This window comes from Gobio gobio (genome assembly GCF_949357685.1).
Source record: "Gobio gobio genome assembly, chromosome: 7".
NCBI lineage: Eukaryota > Metazoa > Chordata > Actinopteri > Cypriniformes > Gobionidae > Gobio > Gobio gobio.
This window is the reverse complement of record NC_137103.1, coordinates 26,572,701-26,594,467: the sequence shown is the minus strand read 5'-3', so window position 1 is coordinate 26,594,467 and position 21,767 is coordinate 26,572,701. Positions and strand designations below refer to the sequence as shown.

At 37.6% G+C, this 21,767-nt stretch overlaps 1 protein-coding gene across 2 annotated transcripts in view; it reads left to right on the top strand.

Annotated features, from left to right (window-relative positions):
• Positions 1 to 21,767, top strand: part of bmpr2b (bone morphogenetic protein receptor, type II b (serine/threonine kinase)) — a 106,214-nt gene that overhangs the window by 67,120 nt on the left and 17,327 nt on the right. Inside the window, exons 4-6 of one of the 2 annotated variants that reach the window (XM_079822006.1) lie at positions 13,211 to 13,321; positions 13,420 to 13,511; positions 13,654 to 13,884. The exons of the other annotated variant lie outside the window; for it this stretch is intronic. Of the exons in view, the coding sequence (XP_079678132.1) occupies positions 13,211 to 13,321; positions 13,420 to 13,511; positions 13,654 to 13,884 (434 nt within the window). The remainder of the gene's footprint in view (positions 1 to 13,210; positions 13,322 to 13,419; positions 13,512 to 13,653; positions 13,885 to 21,767) is intronic. 2 annotated transcript variants of the gene reach the window in all.

Genomic DNA, 21,767 nt, shown 5'->3' with positions numbered 1-21,767 from the left:
ATCTATCTATCTATCTATCTATCTATCTATCTATCTATCTTATCTATCTATCTATCTATCTATCTATCTATCTATCTATCTATCTGTCTGTCTGTCTGTCTGTCTGTCTGTCTGTCTGTCTGTCTGTCTGTCTGTCTGTCTGTCTGTCTGTCTGTCTGTCTGTCTGTCTGTCTGTCTGTCATCTATCAATCTATCTTTCTTTCTTTCTTTCTTTCTTTTGTTCCTTTGTTCCTTTCCTTTTATTCCTTTTTTTTCGTTCCTTCCTTTTGTTCGTTCCTTTCCTTTTGTTACTTCCTTCCGTTAATTTCTTTCCTTGTCCTTTCATTCATTCCTTCCTTTCCTTTTGTTACTTCCTTCTGTTAATTTCTTTCCTTCCTTCCTTTTCTTTTTTTCTTTCCTTCCATTGATTTCTTTCCTTCCTTCCTTCCATTCATTTATTTCCTTTCATTACTTTCTTCTTTCCTTCCTTCCTTCCTTCCATTCCTCTCGTTCCTTAATTTCACTAATTCCTCCCGTTCCGTCCTTCCTTTCCCTTCCTTCCTTCCTTTCCTTTCCATTCCTTTCGTTCGTTTGTTCCTCCCTTCCTTCCTTCCATTCCTTTCACTAATTCCTTCCGTTCCGTTCCGTCCTTCCTTCCTTTCCTTTCCATTCCTTTCATTCGTTCGTTCCATTCCTTTCACTAATTCCTTCCGTTCTGTCCTTCCTTCCTTTCCCTTCCTTCTTTTCCTTTCTGTTCCTTTCGTTCGTTCGTTCCATTCCTTTCGCTGATTCCTCCCGTTCCGTCCTTCCTTTCCCTTCCTTCCTTCTTTTGTGTTCCTTTCGTTCGTTCATTCCTTCCTTCCTTCCTTCCTTCCATTCCTTTCACTAATTCCTTCCGTTCCGTCCTTCCTTCCTTTCCGTTCCTTTCGTTCGTTCGTTCCATTCCTTTCGCTAATTCCTTCAGTTCCGTCCTTCCTTCCTTCCTTCCTTCCTTCCTTCCTTTCCTTTCCGTTCCTTTCGTTCCTTTTGTTCCTTCCTTCCATTCCTTTCGCTAATTCCTTTCCTTCCTTTCATTCCTTCCTTCCTTTCTTAAATTCATTTCCTTCCTTCTTTTAGTTCATTCGTTCCTTTCTTAAATTCCTTCCGTTCCTTCTTTTAGTTAATTCCTTCCATTCCTTCCGTTCCTTCTTTTAGTTCATTCCTTCCTTCCTTCCGTTCCTTCCGTTTCATCCTTCCTTTGTTCATTGCTTTCTTCCTTCCGTTCCATCCTTCCTTCTTTCCATCCATCCATCGTTCCTTCCTACCATTCCTTCCTACCTGTGCAATGGAAATGTAAATGTTTTTTGAAATCCTACATGACTAGAGACAACAGTATTTACATAAACATTTGCTCAGGCAGTTCATGCAGGTCATGTAAATGTAGTGGTCAAAAGGTGTGTGAACTCTGCTCCATTCATCCTCTGTTTTTCATGTGTCTTTGTTCAGTCCAGGTGTGGCTGCTGTAGCGAAAGCAGATCCTCCCGCAGCATAGCCAAATAAATAGGGTTCCCCTCTCTCTCTCTCTCTTTCTCAAACCCAAGATTGTTTCGTTGTTTTGTGCTGAAAAAAAATTATGACCAACAAAAAGGCCGGTCTCGGATCAGCGTGAAATGTCTCCACCCCCACCTATGTGTAAACTATGGTCTGCGCTGTAACTCACTTATGCAAATGAGTCTGTTTTTGTCACCATTTCTCTTCTTTATTGAAAATCCAGTCGCTCTCTGTGAGATTATTTGTCAGAGTAGTATGAATTGCAGTGGGCTCAGACGGCCAGGAATTATACAGCAGTCGCCATGAATAAAAAATGAATAAAGAGGAACACTGAATCAGCGGTGAGAGGATTAAAGCCATCCATATGGAATGAGAAAGAAAGGCACAGAGAAGGAAAAAGCCGGATAGGAAGTGAAAGTGGGAGAAAGGAGTAGGTTATCCACAGAGGAAATGCCTTTTTGACTCAGTCACTGCCAAACTGCTAACTGCCGGAAAGCGTCTTCCTGATAGGCTCAAAGAGCATCAAAGAGCCTCTATATAGCTACTGTTACCAAGACAAGAAAAGCCAAAAGTCAAACAGGAAAAACTCCATGTTACAGTGGAACTAGATATGCCTGTTATATTTGGAATCCTTCATCCCATTCATTTTGATGATCGGCACGCATTCCCGCTGGTTATTTGCCAGTTCAAATGCAGTAGTGCCATAATATTCCCAGCCCACAAGTTTGGCAGGTCAGGCTTGCTCTAGTCTTCTCAGTCGTGTTGAAGAGAAAAAAAAACAAAAAAAAAACTATATATATATATATATATATTTAGACACTGACCCATTAATGTAGATATTCAAACTTTTGTTATGATTGTGATGTGAATTTTGTAAATGTAAAATAGTCTAATTAGATTTATTGTGAAGAGTTATTTACTTTTTTATTATTTAAATTATTACACCAGTGGTTCTCAACCTTTTTGACTCCAAATCCCTCTATTGTCCACAAAAATATCAAAAGACCCCATGACTCAAGTTCATGATTTGCTGAATAAGGATTAAGAAAAATTATTTATATATATATATACTCACATTTTCTACCTCATTTTAGAAATTGGCATATATACTATAAAAAGTGTATTAATTATAAAACTGCTCATAAATTTGAGTCTTTTCCAGCTCTAGAAGTCACTCATCTCATACAGTATATCTAGGTTTTCCAAGACAGTTAGAAGCATGTTTCTGAAGTTATACACTCTAAAAAAAAAGGTTCTATATGGCACCAAAAATGGTTCTTCGTCGTTATCATAGAGGAACCGCTTTTGGTGCTATATAGCACCATATCTTAACATGTTCTGTATATGGTAGCGGTGCTATATAGCACCATAGTTAGCGGTGCTATATAGCACCTTAGTCAAAGAACCGGTGAAGAACCGCTGAAGCACTACTGAAGCACCAAAATTGGTGCTATATAGCACTTAAAAAGGTTCCCCTATGATTACGAGCCAAGAACCATTTTTAATGCCATATAGAACCTTTTTTTTAGAGTGTAGTTATACATTGGTGTAACTCTGTCTGTGTGTTTTATGTGTTGTTATTTTCAACAAACCATTTATATATGTGTCGTCAGATTTGAGATCAACCGCGGTGCAAGTGCGTGCAACTGTACGGTTAGATTTTTAACCAGGAACCATTACACCCCTATTGTTTTGTCTTATACCACCTTATCTTGAGGTCCTAGGATGTTTGGGCCCCTGGTTGAGAACCACTGAGTTAAAGCCTTCATGAAATCAAAATTGACACTATTTACTTTGTTAGTGCACATTTATAGTCTTGTGGTGAACAATTAACCTGTGCAAGTTAAAGGGTTAGTTCCCCCAAAAATGAAAATTCTGTCATTGATTACTTACCCTCATGTCGTTCCAAACCCGTAAGACCTTTGTTCATCTTCGTGAACAATTTCGGCCTAGCCTGTGCCAGTTTCCTAAGTAGTTTCCGTTGTAAATAGTGCAGCGCTCTTGAGATCTACAGCCGATGCTGTTCACGTGAGCACCACGACGCATGCGCAGGATACAACGTAAACAGCGTTGGAGAATGAAATTGTTGAATAAACTTGTTAATCTTGTTTGTTTTTGCGCACAAAAAGTATTCTCGTCACTTCATAAAATTAAGGTTGACCCACTGGAGTCATATGGCCTATTTTAACAATGTTTTTACTACCTTTCTGGAACTTGAAAGTGTTAATTAAATTGCTGTCTATGGAGGGGTCTGAACGCTCTCGGATTTCATCAAAAATATCTTCATTTGTGTTACGAAGATGAACAAAGGTCTTACGGGTTTGGAACGACATGTGGGTGAGTAATCAATTACAGAATTTTCACTTTTGGTTGAACTATCCCAAAAAAAACAAAAAAAAAAAAATCTTGTGTCGTGGTAATCTTTAATCAAAATCTGAAAAGTTACTTCCGCTTTGGAATGGCGTTCCTTCAGTTTGATGGCTTGGGTTGAATATCCTTAACCACTCCCCTCCAACCGTCAGTCTGCTATGAGCAAGAGATGGAGAGGAGGTGCGCTAAAGTAAAACCCTGCCCTCTATTCAAAATTTCATTTGGAAATATGTCACAACACTGTAGGGCTGTAATCAACCAAAGAAAATCTTGGTCGACTGAAGTCCTGAAATTTTCGACAAAAAAACGACTAAAAATGACGTTAGGAAAAAAAACGTTAAATTAATTAGCTGCGCACTGTGCGCAGTACTTGGTGGCCTTGTTGTCTGCCTAAATTAATTATAAATAAACATAAAAAAACTAGTAGGCTATTTGCAGTATATTAAATCGTTTTTGACCTGATTATTTTGGACTGAAATGAGTCTGACACACGAGTCTGTCCGCTCTGACAGCGTTGCATCACGTGCACCTGTGCAATATCATAGCCTATGATTTCCGAAAATTGTTACTGTTACTATGTTGTCAACTAGTGATATCATCACAAGAACTTTTGAGGAATATGCTACATAATTTAGACAATTGTTTTTGTCATATGTTTTATAATAACTGACTGACACTATCATTTCAGCCGCTCTGAGCAGCTCGAACATAGGATCAGCTCAGCTTCGCGGCTGAGACACGAATAGACTATTAACTCAAATCTTTTACTCTTAAACACAAAAGGCATGTCCACTTTAATAAAAAAGGAATATTTATTAAACAAGCCAGATCAGGAGCAGAAACGAAATAAAGTGCATAACTGAAAAATAAAGCATAGGCTCAAAACTAATACAAACAGCGGGCTTAGCGCATCGCGCATTAGGCTCCAAATAAAAAATAAAATAATAAAGTGTCCAAATCCAATAAATAATACTATAAATAAATTTGCAGTTTGCACAATAATAAAAGGGATGGGGCAACTCAAAACAGACGGGGCAACCTAACGCAGACAAGTTAGCTTACCGTTTTTAGTTGATATCATGTTTGTCGTCGAGCTGTGCTATGCAAACTGTTGCTTGCAAAATTAGCATTCAACTTTTTTCCCATTTTCTATTTTTTTTTTAAATGCTGCCACACTGCCGATGTCTTTGTTTACATGGTAGAAGAGGACTGGCTAGGAAAACGCTCTCACAATTAAATAAATAATATACAGCAAAGTAGCCTACTTCAATCTGTCTCTCTTCACCAGTGGGTTGGGCTAATCCAAAAGAAGTGAAAACAAGGGGGGTGTTCTGAAGACAGACTGTTACCTGTGAAAGAGGGGTGGTCTGAAAACACCCCAATTAGCAATTAGTGCTTTCCACTTGATGAAATGAACGCGGCAAAACTAATTAAATCGACCAATCCGATTTTTGGTCGAGCCAGAACGTATCGACTAATAATCGACTGGGAGATTACAGCCCTACAACACTGAAGTAAAGTCGGTTGCAACTTCCGGTTCACACGGACTTCAAACTGTTGCGTCATGTAGCCTAGTGACATTGGTGTGAAACATAATTCATTTCCCTGTCCAATAGAACCACAATTCATTTCTGCTTCCTGTGATTTAATGCGAGATGTATCAGCTTTAAAAATAATTGATTGTTGATGACTAATAGGAAGCAAGCACATTTTTAGGATGCTCTTGTTTGCGAAACCCTAATGCAGGTATAGCACTTTCCTGTTTGATCCTGGTGCGTTTGTTGGTTTGTTTGTAGTTTTTCCTCACAGACAATTCATTGCAATCCGTTATAGATCTTCTTTTGTGTATTGTGGTCAGTGCTTTTACTCTTTCAATCTCTGCAAAACAGACATGCAGAGTCTCTGCAGTGTATCTGTCATCTCCTGTCTTCATATTGCTCTATGAAATCTGTCCCGTTTTTTTCTGAATAAGAGCTCCTGCTGATATTTTGTCTGTCTCTTTTGTTATGTCTCTCTCCACCTCTTTTTTCTCCCTCTCTCAATTTTCATGCTTTATTGCTATGACAAATCACCAGGCCCATACGAAATCCTTTTTTTTCCCTTCATATTTTATGTAAATATGGTAAATGGTAGGTAAAAATGTGGTAAACAACTGGCACGCAAGCGGCATGGCCCGGTGTAGATGCGGTACTATTCCCTTATTGATATGCGAGAGCACAAATAAATTAGCTGTAATGTTTAATAAATATGATTCAAAATGCAAGGGATGCTAGTGGACGGTGGAACTCTTTGGGCACAGATAGCTTAGAACACTTTATTGATCTGCAATCCCTATGGAGAAAATGAAAAGGGGAAAAAGTGGGCAGTCACTGTTGTGCTTTAATTCAGTTGCAGGGAGCCCTTGCTATATAGAAGCTATGCTCTGAGTTGTGCCATCGAGCTGATATCCAGCAGTGTGTGTCTGTGTCTGTGTGCGTGTGTGCCTGTAAGAATTAAATTCCACAACATTGTGTGCCAAAAACGCTGTAGTTGTGCTTGTGCTCGCCAGATTGAGTCCATCATTTTATTGTGCTGATGAGCTGTCTGCCAGCGGAGCTGTGAGTGAACAAGCATCTGCTCTTTTCCCTTAATTAATTTATTCATTAGCTTTGCCTCTTTTAACCTTAACCTTTACACAGTGAATGGCAAGAGTGTTTTGAGAGCCGGGAATGAGTTTGCTTGATGAAACTCTATTCAAATAATAGTGCGGGTAAATAAAGGCTTATTAGGCTTATAAAGTCAATTTAGAGTGCACCTAGAGCTGTCACAATATCGAGATTTTCACTACACTATTATCGTGGCTAAAAGAATTCACTATAACGAATTTATTGCAATATCTACATTTTGAAAATATTATTTAATAAACAATGCTATCTTTAACACTCTTTATTTTGTGTTTTTCTCTTTTTTGGCCGATGAATCACACTCAAAATACGAGTGTATCGATCGAGAGGAAGAGAGAAGTGCACAATGTACAAATAAATGTTCTGTGTTGATTGACACTTGCTGCAAATCTTGTTTGCCTTCCATGTAATTTTTATCTTATGGTTTTATCATCATTTGTTTGCATGATCAGTGTCTTTGTGGGTTTTGGTTCATTTTCTTTAATAAGCCTTTGAAACGACCTTTGAAATAACCGAAATTTTTAGTGATATGTAGCTTATGTTGGCAACAGAGCTACTTCATAAATGTCCAGTAATTAAATTAATTGGTAACACTTTACACAATAAGGTTCATTAGCTAACATTAGTTAACATGAACTAATAATGAACTGCACTTATAAAGCATTTATTTATCTTTGTTAATGTTAGTTTCAACATTTACTAATGCATTCTTAAAATCTTGCATGAACAAACCATGAACAGCTGTATTTTTATTAACTAACGTTAACAAAGATTAATGCTGAACAGAGGTGTTGTTCATTAGTTCATGTTAACTAATGCATTAACTAATGTTAACTAATACAACCTTATTGTAAAGTGTTACCAATTCATTTAAATAAGTTACTGGAAAATAATTATTAGACCGTTTGTCAGCCAATCAGAATCGAGCATTCAACAGCCAGTGGTGGTATAAATGTATAGCCGTATTGCTATTCAGTTTTATTTTGATTAATCGTGCAACCCTAATAACAATATAAGTGCAATGCAACAAGACCTCCCAAATCATAGATGAAAACCAGACCCAAATAATTTTTTATAGCATGGCTATTCATGTGAATTTCTGCCAGTCACTGATAGCCTGTTTTTGTGTGTGTTGCTGTGCGCTTGCTATGGCCTTTTTGGGGGGGTGGGTGGTGGTGTTCTGAATGGTTGCAAGGTGTCAGAAAGCCCCACCTTCATGAAATGTGTCTTTCATGTAGTGATGTTGAGTCCTGTTGATGTAATGGCAGCATGAAAGTCTGCCTGCTCATGAATGACTCCCATTTGAGTCTCCCTGATGTCTTTGAGTCGGTAGTCTTTGAAATTCTCCTGCACAGGCTTTGTATGATGGATTGATGCATATCTTAAGATGTGACTGCCTGTCTGTTGGAAAAGACCCTGTGTGGTACTCATATATAATCACAACACAATCACAAATTCACAATCCCTTTGGGGGGGGAATGGTTCATCATTCTAGTGCTTTCACACAATCAGTTTTCAAGGTTTCTCACACTAGTCTTGAATTAATATATTTGTCCCTCTCTCTTTTGAATTGTAATGTAAGAATTTTGTTTTGCTCTTTGCACAAACTGATCATTATGGACTGCGTGTACTTCTGTATAAGAACGGATGTATAGTTCACCCATCATTATTTACCACCCTCACCTATTCCAAACCTGTATGACTTTCATTCATCTTTGAATGCAAATGAAGACACTTTTAATATTCTTTCATTATTTGTGTGCATTAATTGAAAGTCCATGCAAACTAAAAAATGTGATGCTTTAAAACATTCATTAAAAACAACGCAAAAGTAATCTATATGAAGCAAGCGGTTTAATCCAAGTGTTCTGAAGAGACATGAACAAAAACAGCTCATCAGAATGTTGTGTTGATTTATGTGTGTGTGTGTGTGTGTTCAGCAGAAGAACAAAAGTCATACAGGTTTGGAATGACATAATGACATAAGTAAATGAGGAAATCTCCATGACGAGTACAGCTTTCTGTCCGGTGTTTCCTATTAAAACAGAACGGTGAGACAATAGAGCTTGAAAGGTTGTTAAAAATTACCCAAAAGTCTCTAGTTACATCACAGCCATGCGTAGGGGGAGGGACATTCTCACTCTAGAGAGCATTTGATTGGACAAATTTCTGTGTAGTGCAGGATGAGTCATCAGTATTTTGGTCTGTTTTCCCTAAAAAAAGAAAAAATTGTAATACTATTTCTGGAATAAGTTAATTGTTGTCAATGTTAAAGAATATATTTGCATATACATATGGCTTCAAAGTTAATGGACATGGACTAAAATCCACAAAATTGTAATTTCATATGGTATAGTGGTAAGCTATATAAGCTACTAATATCTTAGTGCTGTCTCTTTAATACCATAAAGCACTGACACTAATAGAAAAGAGAAAGTGAGGAAATTTAGGCAAGTCCGACTTTATTGCAGGAAGGTTGTGAGTGACTGCATACTGTTGCCAGGCATCATGAGTGGGAGTTGGTGAAATCACAGAAGAGTTCTGGTTACCCAGGGAAACTGCATCTGTCCTGATGATCGGTCTCAAAGTATGTGAAGGACAGAAGATCAGATCCATACGTGATGCAAGGACAGTCACGAGGTTACAGAGAGAAACAAACTCTTTAAATGCATCACATCACGAGTCTCCATGAAGGTCTTCTGTTCTTAGCTCAGGAATTGTCCAAATACTTTTTTTGTCTTCATTTTGAACAGTGTATCTGCTATTTTTTCATTTCAAAACTTTGTCCATTATTTTGCTTGAAAATTGTAACTGGGGTTATTTTTTATCATCAAATGCAATTTTGCAGATATGAATTCTTATTAAGTGGGCATTTACACTGTGTCCATTATTTTCAATGACAACTAATTTGTCTGGTCAACGTCACACTGACCATAAAACGATTTCTTGATGTGGCACGATCACAGCCAATCAGAAGATATTTGATGTTTAATATACTGTTTTAATGCACTGTTTCACTGTTGAGGGGATATTTAGAAATACTATCTGTAAATGGGTAGTTGACAAATAAGCAGTAAAAAATGCCTTTTTTTGTAAAACACCACTTTTGGAGAAAAAATGCTAATTATGTAGTGTGACGTCTGATGTTTGAGAAAATATAAAGGGTCACTAACTTGGTCAATTTTTTCACTGTTTTTTGGAACATTTTTACTGAAATGTGTCCTATGGTGTGACAGTAAGAATTAAGAATACATGGGAGTCACACCAAAGGACAACAGACATTACCACTTTTATAGAGGTTCCAAAAAAGTTTAATATTTGAACAATTCTGACTTTTCCATGTGCACGTCATGAGCTTCACAGTAACATGACCTTGAATGGGGTCCTTCAACTAATTAAACTTGTCAGTGGAATTGCCCGATCTAAAATCAGGATATGGTGTCACACCGGAGGACATGTTTTCAGTGACAAAATGTATTCAAAACCTACGCTTTTAGAAATATATGGATGAAAAAAAGTTTTCATCATAAAATAGACACTTGTAAAATTATGCCTGAGGTATTTTTTATCTTTTGTATGTTTTTCTTTTTAATTTATAAAAGTTGTTATTTATTGAACAATGCAGACAGTCACACCATAGGACAATTTTGAGATTTGGCTCAGAAATGTAAAAAATATAAAGACAAAGCAGTTTTTATATCAACAGGTCCATGTAAGACAAAGAAATGTTTAACCATTTACTGCATTTTAAATGATGACAATACTAATTATATTCATTTTTATCTTGCGTGACAGTGAAAATGCCATGTCACATATATTTCATGGTAATTCAAATAATATAATGGTATAATCCTTAAATTTCCATGATTCCAGAATATTTTATGGATATACACGTTTTGGAATAATTCATTTATGTTTTAAATGTTTTGAAAGAAGTCTCTTATGATTACCAAGGCTGCACTTATTTGATCAAAAATACAGTAATATTATACAGTATTATTATCAATTATTAAAATTGTTCTTTTTTTATCAATGTTGAAAAAAGTTTTAGCTGCTTAATAACCATGATACTTTTTTCAGGATTCTTTGAATACAAAAAGCATTTATTTACATAAATGTCTTTACTTTCACTTTAGATCAATTCATCTTTATAGAATAAAAGTATTAATTAAAAAAAAATATATATATATATTATATTATATTATATTATATTATTATAGGTATTCTCCACAAAAATATTAAGCAGCACAACTGTTTTCAACATTGATAATAATAATAAATGTTTCTTGAGCAGCAAATCAGCATATTAGAATGATTTCTGAAGTACAATGTGACTGAAGTAATGATGCTGAAAATTCACATCACAGGAATAAAATTTAAAAATATGTATAAATAGAAAACAGTTTTATTAAATTGTAATAACATTTCTCAACATTTGTGTCGCAAATACATGCAGTTCTGGTGGGCACAAAATACTTCTTTCAAAAACATTAAGAAATCTTAATTATTTAAAATTTGGACCGGTAGTATATGAAAATATGGAGACGTGAGAAAGCAAGGAGAGCTCTCATAATGGACGGAGGGCTGGAAGGAGACATACAGGAAGTGCAACAGGATTGTTGGCGTAGTCTGGAAGAGGGAGGGACACTCAGACATTCTGCCTCCGAGCTAAATGCTGGCGGCTCCAAGACATGTAAACAGTGTCTATGTATATATGAGAATGAGAGAGCTTATTTTTTTTACGTCGATACCTATAAATGCCTGTGTTTTATCCTCTGAGCGTTAAAAGAGCGTGGCTATATATGAGTGTGTGTGAGAGATCACTTTCCAGAAGCGAACACCAGCTTGCAGACCAAGGCACTGCTGTGGTTTAAATCTCATATTTATTGATCCGTCTTGAGAAACCCAAACCTTTTTGAGCCGTGCTGTTCTAGCTGCTGCAGTGGACCTGGGAGGGTCCAGCTCAAAAATATGGACAAAAGTGTGGAGTTGCATGTATATTGTATCCCATACATTGGCATTGCGTTGAAGATAAACACAGCTAAATTCCACATTTCCTACTGTGTTCTGCATGCATCAATCCTCAAATTTATCAAAACACGTAAACTGGCACAACATTTTAAGCTCAGTTTAATCTAAAGTTCCATTTAATCTTCAACTCATAGCATTTTTGTGACCGTAGTTGGTTTGAAGAGGCTGTCCTGCCATTTTAAGTGTTTGTTCTCTTTCTCTCAGCTTGAAACTGAAGTCCATAGCTGTGGTTTTATCATTCCCACTCATCTTTCTCTTTAGCTCTTTTTGTGTAGGAGAGGCTCTCTTGCCTTGAAGCTCTCACTCTTGTATGCAAGGACATCTCTGTGTCTGAAGCGGAGTGAGAAAATGGAGAAAGTGAAAAGAATCAAAAGCTAAAGAAAACTAGCGCTGGGTTTAATTGGATTTTGGGCGGCAGGAGTCTGTATGGCTCACGTACATGACAGACCAGAACATTTTCAGACTTCTCATTTCCAACTGTGAATTATTTTTTCTTTTCCTTTTTTCAAACAGAAGTTAAAATGTATCTCGGAGGGTGGACTGTTAGTGTTAAACAAAATTTGTGGACAGATTTGTGTGTGTTCAGGATTGACCAAATCGCGAGCAGATCTTCATGAAGTTACTGCACATTGAGTGCAAGGACTGAAGGAATGTTTTGGATTCAATACATGTTAAATATGAGTTTTATGACCGGGATAAACATTCATATACACACACTAGAAAGTATAGTCACTTGACCAAAGTATACACTACCATTTAAATGTTTGGGTAAAGAACTATATTAAATAAATAAAAAAAAATAAAAAAATTTTTTTTATTTTTTTTAACAAGGGCACATTAAATAGACTTAAAAGTGAAGGTAAAGACATGTATAATGTTACAAAATATTTAAATTTCAAAGAAATAGTATTCTTGTGAACTTTCTATTGATCAAAGAATCCTGAAAAATATGTATCACAGTTTCCAAATAATTATTTTCAACTTTGATAATCGTGAGAAACGTTTTTGAGCTGCAAATCAGCATATTGGAAAGATTTCTGAAGGATCATGTGATACTGATTCTGAAAATTCAGCTTTGCATCACAGGAATAAATTACATTTTTAAATATAATAAAATAGAAAATGGTTATTTTAAATTGTAATAATTTCACAATATTACTGTTTTCACTGTTTGTTTTTTTTATCAAATAAATGCAGCCTTGGTGAACTGAAGAGAATTTTTGCATAACCATTAAAAACCTTACCAGCCCCAAACCATTGAACAATATTGTATGTTACTGTATGTGAATAGTGTAATAAAGTTGCTTATTTTAATCTTGTCAGTGCAAAATTATTTACAGTTTCGAAGAATTCATTTAAACACATTAGCAAAAATATTTCTGCTTATCAAACCTCTGGAATGTTTTTTATACTTCAATTATAAGTGCATTTATTGTACAGTAAATCATTTTGGTTCGTTTTTCGTTTTTAAAACAATAATCCACGTTAAACTGACAGTATGTTGATACATTTTTCAACATTCTATATCAAATTCAGGCGTTTCACACACAAAGACACTAAATACGAACTTAAATGCAAATTACGATTGAATGTCTCACGTGCCTCTCTTTCTTCTGGTCTCTTCTCTCTTCCTCCAGAAGATCAACAGCCTTTACACAGAGATGAGGCCATCTTCATCGCCCTCGCGACTGTCTCCATAGTAGCGGTCCTGATTGTGGCGGTGTTCTTCGGCTATCGCATGATGATGGGTGAGATTCAGTACTCAGTGTTATGATTGGCTATTTGCAAATGAAGGACACGCAATAATGTTAGCGTGTTCTGATTGTGCATACTGTGTTTGTTACAGGCGAGTGTAAACAGGGCCTGCACAATATGGACATGATAGAGGCCGCACCATCAGAACCGTCTCTGGATTTAGACAGTTTAAAGCTCCTCGAAGTGAGTTTAGCTCTTCTAGCTGCCATCAAATATGTGCAGAAATGATCATATTTGGATTTTGAATTGTATTCTAATGAACTCGAACCATCTGTATTTATCATGTAACTGCTAGAATTCACACCTGAATAATTTTTTCTTGCAGTTGATTGGTCGAGGGCGCTATGGTTCTGTCTATAAAGGATCGCTCGATGAACGCCCGGTTGCTGTGAAAGTTTTTACCTATGCCAATCGGCAAAACTTCGTGAATGAGCGCTCCATCTACCGAATCCCTCTTCTGGAGCACGAGAACATTGCTCGTTTTATCGTCGGCGATGAGCGTCTCACAGCAGATGGGCGGATGGAGTACCTGCTGGTCATGGAGTACTACCCTCATGTAAGTATTGATCTAGTACATTCTCTCATCCTTAAAGTTGTACGTGACACGGCTCTGGTGCTTGGCTGCCCTGCGTGGTTTAGTTTTCAACATTTTACCTTCATCTGTCCTTTATTCCTCATCTCCTTGTTTCATTGCTCTCTCCTGACTATTTCGGTCAAAGTCGGGACTGGAATCGAATGTCCTGCCGCTATCTGGCTAGATATTTTTATCCATGATTCAGATGGATTTCCAGCAGGCAGCATGAGAAGGGTGACTTGGATGTCGGCTTTGCGTTTTAGTCGTCCGTTTTTCTTTTTCTCTCTATGACTTGCTCCATTACAGTCAGATAAAGGTGTTTTCTGTCCTAAACTAAACAGTTGTGCCATTTTGTGTGCTGTATTTTAGCACAAATTTCTCTGTTTTATAGGTCCCACTTTATATTAATTGTCTTTAATTACTGTAGTAACATTTCAATTAATAATTTCATACAATGCACTTGTTGTGCACATACATACTTTTGACCGTTCCCTTTACCTTTTAAGCCACCCTTAAACCACCAAATCTGTCCCTAACCTTACCTGTATCCCACCCCAATAGCAGCAAAAGTGATTTGCAGTACAACATGAACACAATGGGCCCTATCTTGCACCCAGCGCAATTGACTTTGTACACCGACGCATGTGTCATTCCTATTTTGCACCCGCGCAAAGCGCGCTTTTCCCTCCACAGAAGCACGTCGCTAAACTAGTGAATGCACTTGCGCTCCCTGGGCGGTTCAGCGCAAAAAAGGAGGCGTGTTGCGGCGCAAACAATCCCTGGTGCTATTTTGCTGTTTCATTAAACAATTGCGCCACTGACCAGAAAAAACCTAGTCTAAAGTCAGTGGCGCGTTCATTATGCTATTTTAAGGGCGCATGCTTGACCATAATGTATAGCGTGCACAACGCGCATACACTTTGCTCATGTAATCTACACAGATGCAAGTTATTTTTGCAAATCATAAATTGTTACACTAAAAAAATATTAACACATGAGATATCTTCATCTTCATCCGTCATATGACGGAAATCATTGTGGTGTGCCACGAAGATGTGAAAAAATAGGCATAAATCTAGCTTACAAATGATTCAGGCTAATTGTAATAATTAAGGATAAGACCTGTTTGCCCAATAGTGGCAAGACATATATGTATATAAGGACATCTGACAAATTGGTTTGTCCGTCAAGAGCCAGGAACAAAAATCGACTGAAAAACTGAAAAAACTGAAAGACTGAAAAAAAAAAAGACTGTGAAATCACCTTTACCATAATGTACAACATTACAACTTCACTTCTCTGTCTTTCACTGCTCTTAAAAGTACATCAGTCTCCTCGGCTGTGAACCGCTCCTGGCGTGCGCCTGGTAAATACGCCATAATAATAGCAATCCATAATGGAACTTGCGCACCTGCTTTTAAAGGGAATGTTGGATGACGCTCGGATTGGTTTATTCACGTTACGCCCAAACCACACCTATGAATAATGAAGCTACTTCAGACCAACCCATTTTAGATTTGCGCCGGGCGCAAGAGCCATTTATCCCGCCGGGAAAATAGCAACAGCGCCGAGACCCGCCCACAAAGTTACTTGCGCTTCGCGTTTTGACACTTGCGTTTCAGATCGTTAAAATAGGGCCTAATAAGTATGTTGTACCTAACATTTCATTTTTTTGATGCAAGTACATAGTTGTTAAAGACACCTAATATAAAGAGAGACTGTTTTATTCACTAACCACCTGCAATCCAGTGCTAAACACGTTAATAATGTGCTGCAGGGGTGACAGATTTTTGGAGAACAATCCAGAAGTTAGCATCCTTTGACAAAAAAGCCAATACAGTTGTTCCACTTGCTTTTGGATTATTGCTGAAAATAAGCTCTGTGACAATCACCAGAAGTAAAAAGTTAGTTAGGCTATAAACAAACTACACATGGTCACATGACTTCAGCGTCATCACCATTAAAGCTGCGTTCACACCACCAACGACACGTAGCAACAAAGTGACACAATCCCATTCAGTTCAATGGAGCTGGCGACACGAGGCGTGTCCAGTGACGCAACAAAGTTGAGATATGCTTAACTTTATGCAAATGTTAAATGCTTTTTTAAAAGGGTTAGTTCACCGAAAAATGAAAATTCTGTCAGTAATTACTCACCCTCTTGTCATTCCAAACCCGTAAAACCTTCGTTCATCTTTGGAACACGACTTAAGATATTTTTGATGAAATCCGAGAGCTCTCAGACCCCTCCATAGACAGCAATTTGATGAACACTTTAAAGGCCCAGAAAGGTAGTAAAGGCATCGGTAAAATAGTCCATGTGACTCCAGTGGTGCAACCTTAATTTTATGAAGCGACGAAGTGTAAACAGTGCAGCGTTTCCAGAAAGCCGGCTTACCATTGGCCGACGCTGTTCACGTGAGTCATTCTGCTGTAGAACTTGGAAGCACTGCACTGTTTACACTACGTCAACAGCGTAAGACTCTGACACAGGCTAGAAGAAATTGTTGAATAAAGTCGTTATTTTTCTTTGTTTTTTGCACACAAAAGTATTCTTGTCGCTTCATATAATTAAGGTTGAACCACTGGAGTCACATGGACTATTTTAACTATTTTAACATGGACTGTTTTTACTACCTTCCTGGGTCTTGAAAGTGTTAATTATATTGCTGTCTATGAAAGGGTCTGAATGCTCTCGGATTTCATCAAAAATATCTTAATTTGTTTTCCGAAGATTCCCAAGGTTTGGAACGACATGAGGGTGAGTAATCAATGACAGAATTTTCATTTTTGGGTGCACTATCCCTTTATGGCATGTTTAAAAAAGATACATTTAAAAATAAAAATTTTTTTTAAATGTCCTAATTTTACTACGGCCTACTTCTGGTTTAATCGAAGCCATGTCTGTGAAACCAGGCCTAAGTCACTGGCAGTGTGAATGCAGCTTAAACATCCGATCTCTTTATATCTTAATTAAAATGTATAAGTTGGAATGTTTGAGTCAGAATAGTTTGCGAGAGTGTAAGTATAAACAAAACAGGGCTGTAAATGCTGACTAGTGCATAGACTAATTTTATGTTTAATGTACATGACAACCTCTGTATTACCATTTAGTCACTTGTTAGCAACCACCATTTTCAAGACACGTAAAATCTTAAAAACAAAACAAAAAAACAAGTAGGGTATTACTGATATATTTTATATTGCAGAATAAAGTTTAAAATGTATTGAACTTGTGTTAACCACAGACCATTAAGCGTTTAACCAAAAAAAAAAACATTCAAAAAACCCATTGACTTCAGGACGATGGAACCGGAAGTGCAAAAATGCTTTCTTTAATTTTGGGTTTTAGGACTAATTCATGCAGCACTCTATACCACTGTTTTTTAAATGAAGTCATTGTCACTTTTTATAGATGGATACTTCTTGACAAAACTTAGCATCTTTTGCCTGTCACAATTAACACCGCATTAATAATGCCTGTGAAAAGCAGCCAGTAAACTGAATTTTACTTCAAAGAGATGTTTGCACATTGATCACAGAAGCAATTCTTTATCAAATGATGACAAGATGATGCAGAAGAGTGCACTTTCAGCTTCTTAAATAGTCGATATAGGTGTCTGGATTGCACTGGTGAAGTGATGCTTGGTAAAATACGTCAGATTGCACACTCAAAACCAGCCTGCAAGAAGGGGAATTACAGATTTAAAATTTCCCCTCCGCACAAATTCTTTGGGCATGTTTGTGCTGTTATCCGATTTGCATAATTCCTTTAATCAGTTGCTAAAACAATGCAGACAGCTCATAGCACTAGCACTATCAACAGGTGCAATTCATTCTCAGTCATTCCTCCCTCAGCTTTCAGAACTCTCCAAACCCAGATTCTGTGCAACTTGTTTTCCTGTACATTCCTGTTTGACATGTTATAACTCGCAGGTTTGTCTGTGAGTGCGACTGTTCTACCCGCCTGGGCCTTTTGAATGGCAGTGAGGAATGAGACACACCTTTATTGTGTCTGGCTGCAGACAGACAGCACTCTTTGAGACAGTGCAGTGTTTGCTCTTGCCCTGTTTCACTTCTGATGTATGACTTATATAATGAACTCATAGCCTACAGCCAAAGTACAGGAAAAACCCTTGTAGGTGAATGTTCACTTCATTTTTAGACATGATTTGAAGGTTCCCTTTTGGCTGAATCTAAGGACTCTTTAGGTTAATCCTGATATGCTGTACCTTTTGAACTCTGCATTTGTAAAACAAGTTATTATATAGGTGATGTTTCACACATATTTTTTATTAAAACCTAATTATATACATAGTAGCAAATTAACTGGATGGAAATAAGCTAAAGTTAGCCATTAAGGTGTCAACTTGAAGTTCTTAACCATTTTTGACAAAGTTTTAGAGTGAGACAAAACAACTAATAATTCACATAATGCATGCAACCCATTGCTAATACTGGTGCAATAATGCTTGTGCTCTTGTTTTGTCACTTCCTGCTGGATATTATTAAAACTGGCTTTAGTTAGGTCCAGATTAGTGTGTTTTTTGTTTTCTCATGTTAATCTTGAGTACCTATAGAGTAGTATTGCGTCCTTCATATCTCCAAAGAGTCTTTAGTTTTATCATATTTATAATGCTCGTGGAGGCATGCAGTGGGTAGAGCTAAAGAGTCACGAGCACACACACACACACACACACACATCATCGCTTTAACCCTGGATAACTTTTGATTCACTATGCGTTCGTGTTGTTTACATTGTATGCACTTTCGACTCATGACCAGGATCTTTTATCGCTGGCACCGTTCCATCTTTCAGTTTCAAACGATCTGCAAATCCAGCGTCAAACTGGGCCTTGTTTATAAAACATTCGTCACCGAAATGCCAGGAACCAACAAACACACTTGCACAACTCTGTTTCTGTTCCGAAAAAACAAACTGCGTTCTGTTTCCTTAACACTGGATTCTTTGGGAAGCTGAACAAGGTTATCTTTCCCTCACAACCAAAAACACACTTCTTTAGTGACATTGTTGATTTCGTGGTCTAAAAACAAAATTACAGCACTGCCAACAACTTCCGTAACCCGAACGAAGCTCGTTGATGGGCGTGCTCTTTCTCTTGCTCTTGCTCTTGCTCTCGCTCTGGTTGATGTGCGCATGCGTTCATCCGGGAGAAGTGCCCATACTAGAAATTACAGGGCCAAAAAATCTGAAACTTATACGAATCCTGAAGGAGTGTATTTGGAAAAGATATACTCTGTCATACGTCCAACTAATTTTTTTAAACTTTGGCCATGTTTAGCCTGAGAATCCTACTCGTTAACAGTGTAAATAAGTCAGAATGCATGAAATTGCATTAGGGATCCCCTTTGACACTAGCCTGACAAGCCAGACCCACATCAAGATGTTGGGTCTGGGAACTCACCACACTGAAAAAAATGATTCGTTGAATTTACTCAATTTTTTTATCGTAAGTGGTTGCAATCAATTTATTTTATCTCAATTTGAACAAAAACACATGCAATTCCCATAGAACCAAATAATTTTTTAAAATTAAAATCAAAAAACTAAATTTAAATTATTTAAACGAGCACAAATTAATTATGCTTAATTTAATCGGGCCATAATCATTTTTTTCAGTGCATTGGCAGGGCTCAATCCGAGGGGCGGGATAAACGGTTGTCTTTCAAATTCCCTCTGCACGCAATAGGATAGCGCTACAACCAACCAGAGCAACTAAGAAGGTGAAGCAGAGCTAGTTGATAGATTAAACTTTCGCCGTATCCGGTCCGCAAAACTCCGAACACATCTTCCTTTCTTAAGAATGACTTCAGTGCCGTTCTTTGTTCTTTTCTCAAAGAAAAGCTTAACTCCAAGTCTTCCAGAGTGGCGGCCAAAGCCGATTCGAAAGACCGCTGTTCGCCAGCTTCTTTGTTTACAAGTAGCACAGCGGAACCGTGTCAACTCTGCCATCATTATGTTAAGCCCGCCCACCGCCTCTATACACGATGTGATTGGCCTGACCAGAGTTTGGTTTTTCCAGCTCGCACACCAACGGAGAGTTGCTAGACGACCCTGGCTGCAAATTAGATACTACTTTAACACAGCATTTTAAAATGACTGCGTTTCAGAAAGGATCTTCGTCCACACTGCACTACTACATGTCCACACTGGGCATGCGCATAGAAGTTTAAAGAGTTGCCGATTGTTGCAGATTGCTCTAATAATAGCTTGCCTCTTGCACATGTAGGCAGCTGCAATATTATAAAATGCAGAGTTTAACTGCACAATGGCTGCTGAAATGGACAACACAGTCAGCAAAGCTTGCAGTTCCGTCTCAGTGTTAATGTTTACACGGTCGTCAAGGCTGGTCTGTTATTGTCGTGTTCCGGTAGCATAATAGTCATATGATAGGGGCTTGACAAATCAGAGAAAGGATACGCAATGATCCAGAAGAGCCAATCAGGGAGCGAATGTGGGCAGCCATGCCTTCGTTTTCAGAAGTCTCAGTTTTGGTCCGTCTACACTGAAACACAGCTTGCAAACCAAAACGGGGTCTGCAACATTTCTAAAAGTCACCGTTTTTGAGGGTCGGAAACTCTGGAGTAGTGTGGACGTCAGGCGTAACCGTAGCAGAAGTTATGCGTTTTAAAACGAAAACACACTAGTGTAAACAACAGGGCCTTAGTTTAGCTAAATGGATATTACAAAATAACTTGTGTTGTGTTGTGCAAATGCTAAATTCCTAGGCAGCCAAGAATGCATTGTAAGAAACTCTATAATACAGAGAAATGCCAGTTGAAAAAAGTATGAATAGAAAAGTTCAGTATCAGAGAGTCCTTATTTTGCTTAGTAATATAACAAGGTCTTCAATGAAATCAGTTATAAGTATAAAATATAAGTAAAATATATCTTTTATGAACTTCAAATGAGGAGCATTTTTTGCAGTCTTGCCTGAAAAGAGCTCTGAATCATCACCATAGGGGTTCCATGTCAGTTAGGATGCTGCTTATTTATACAGTAGACAGAAAAGCAGCTACCTAGGTTTTGGAGCAAAGCCTGTGTCTGTATCAGTCAATGTTCTGTCTGTCACACATCGTTAGAAAGAAGGAATGCCAGGGCCAGTGTCCGGGGATAACATCCTTTTTCCCTGTCGCTATGGTAACACGGAGACTCAGGCAGGGCTTAAGGGAACGTGATGGGCTTTTATGGCTCTGATGTACACTTACAGGTAGATAATCATTCCACTACCCAGAGCGCCCTGCAGTCTCTTTGTTTTCTCTTGTGCCCCTTCATCCTAGATGATGGGTCAAACATCTCTTGATCTATGTTCTGTTATCGGGAGCATTCAGCTCAGTTTAATGCACAGGCAGTTTGCGATATAACTAAGCACAATACAATATAACTAAAATCAACAACAATGTCAAGATTTAAGGTAATGTAATAATATGCTTACAATATAACTTATATTGTAACCAAATTATAATATTACCATAAATGTTTACCTAAATAAAATTCTGTAATCGTCACTTTTCACAATTGTCAGCATCAATTATTTGTCACATTATTTCAAAAGCTTGTCATCTGGACAATGACCTTAGTGACAATGATAATGATACACACAGCATGCCATAGTGTCAGTTAACTAAGTAACTTTTTGACCCACCATGAATTTGTTCTCAGTTTGACAGTTATTGATATTTCTACAACATGCCTAATTGCATCCGCCTCTCTACAGCAGCTCTTGTGGTACTGTATGTTCAAATCCTGTTGATCTAATCAAATCTAATGTACGGTGTTATTTGTAGGTTAGTTTGGGAGAAAAAAATATGTACAGTGCTGTTTGTTGACTAGTTTTAATTGC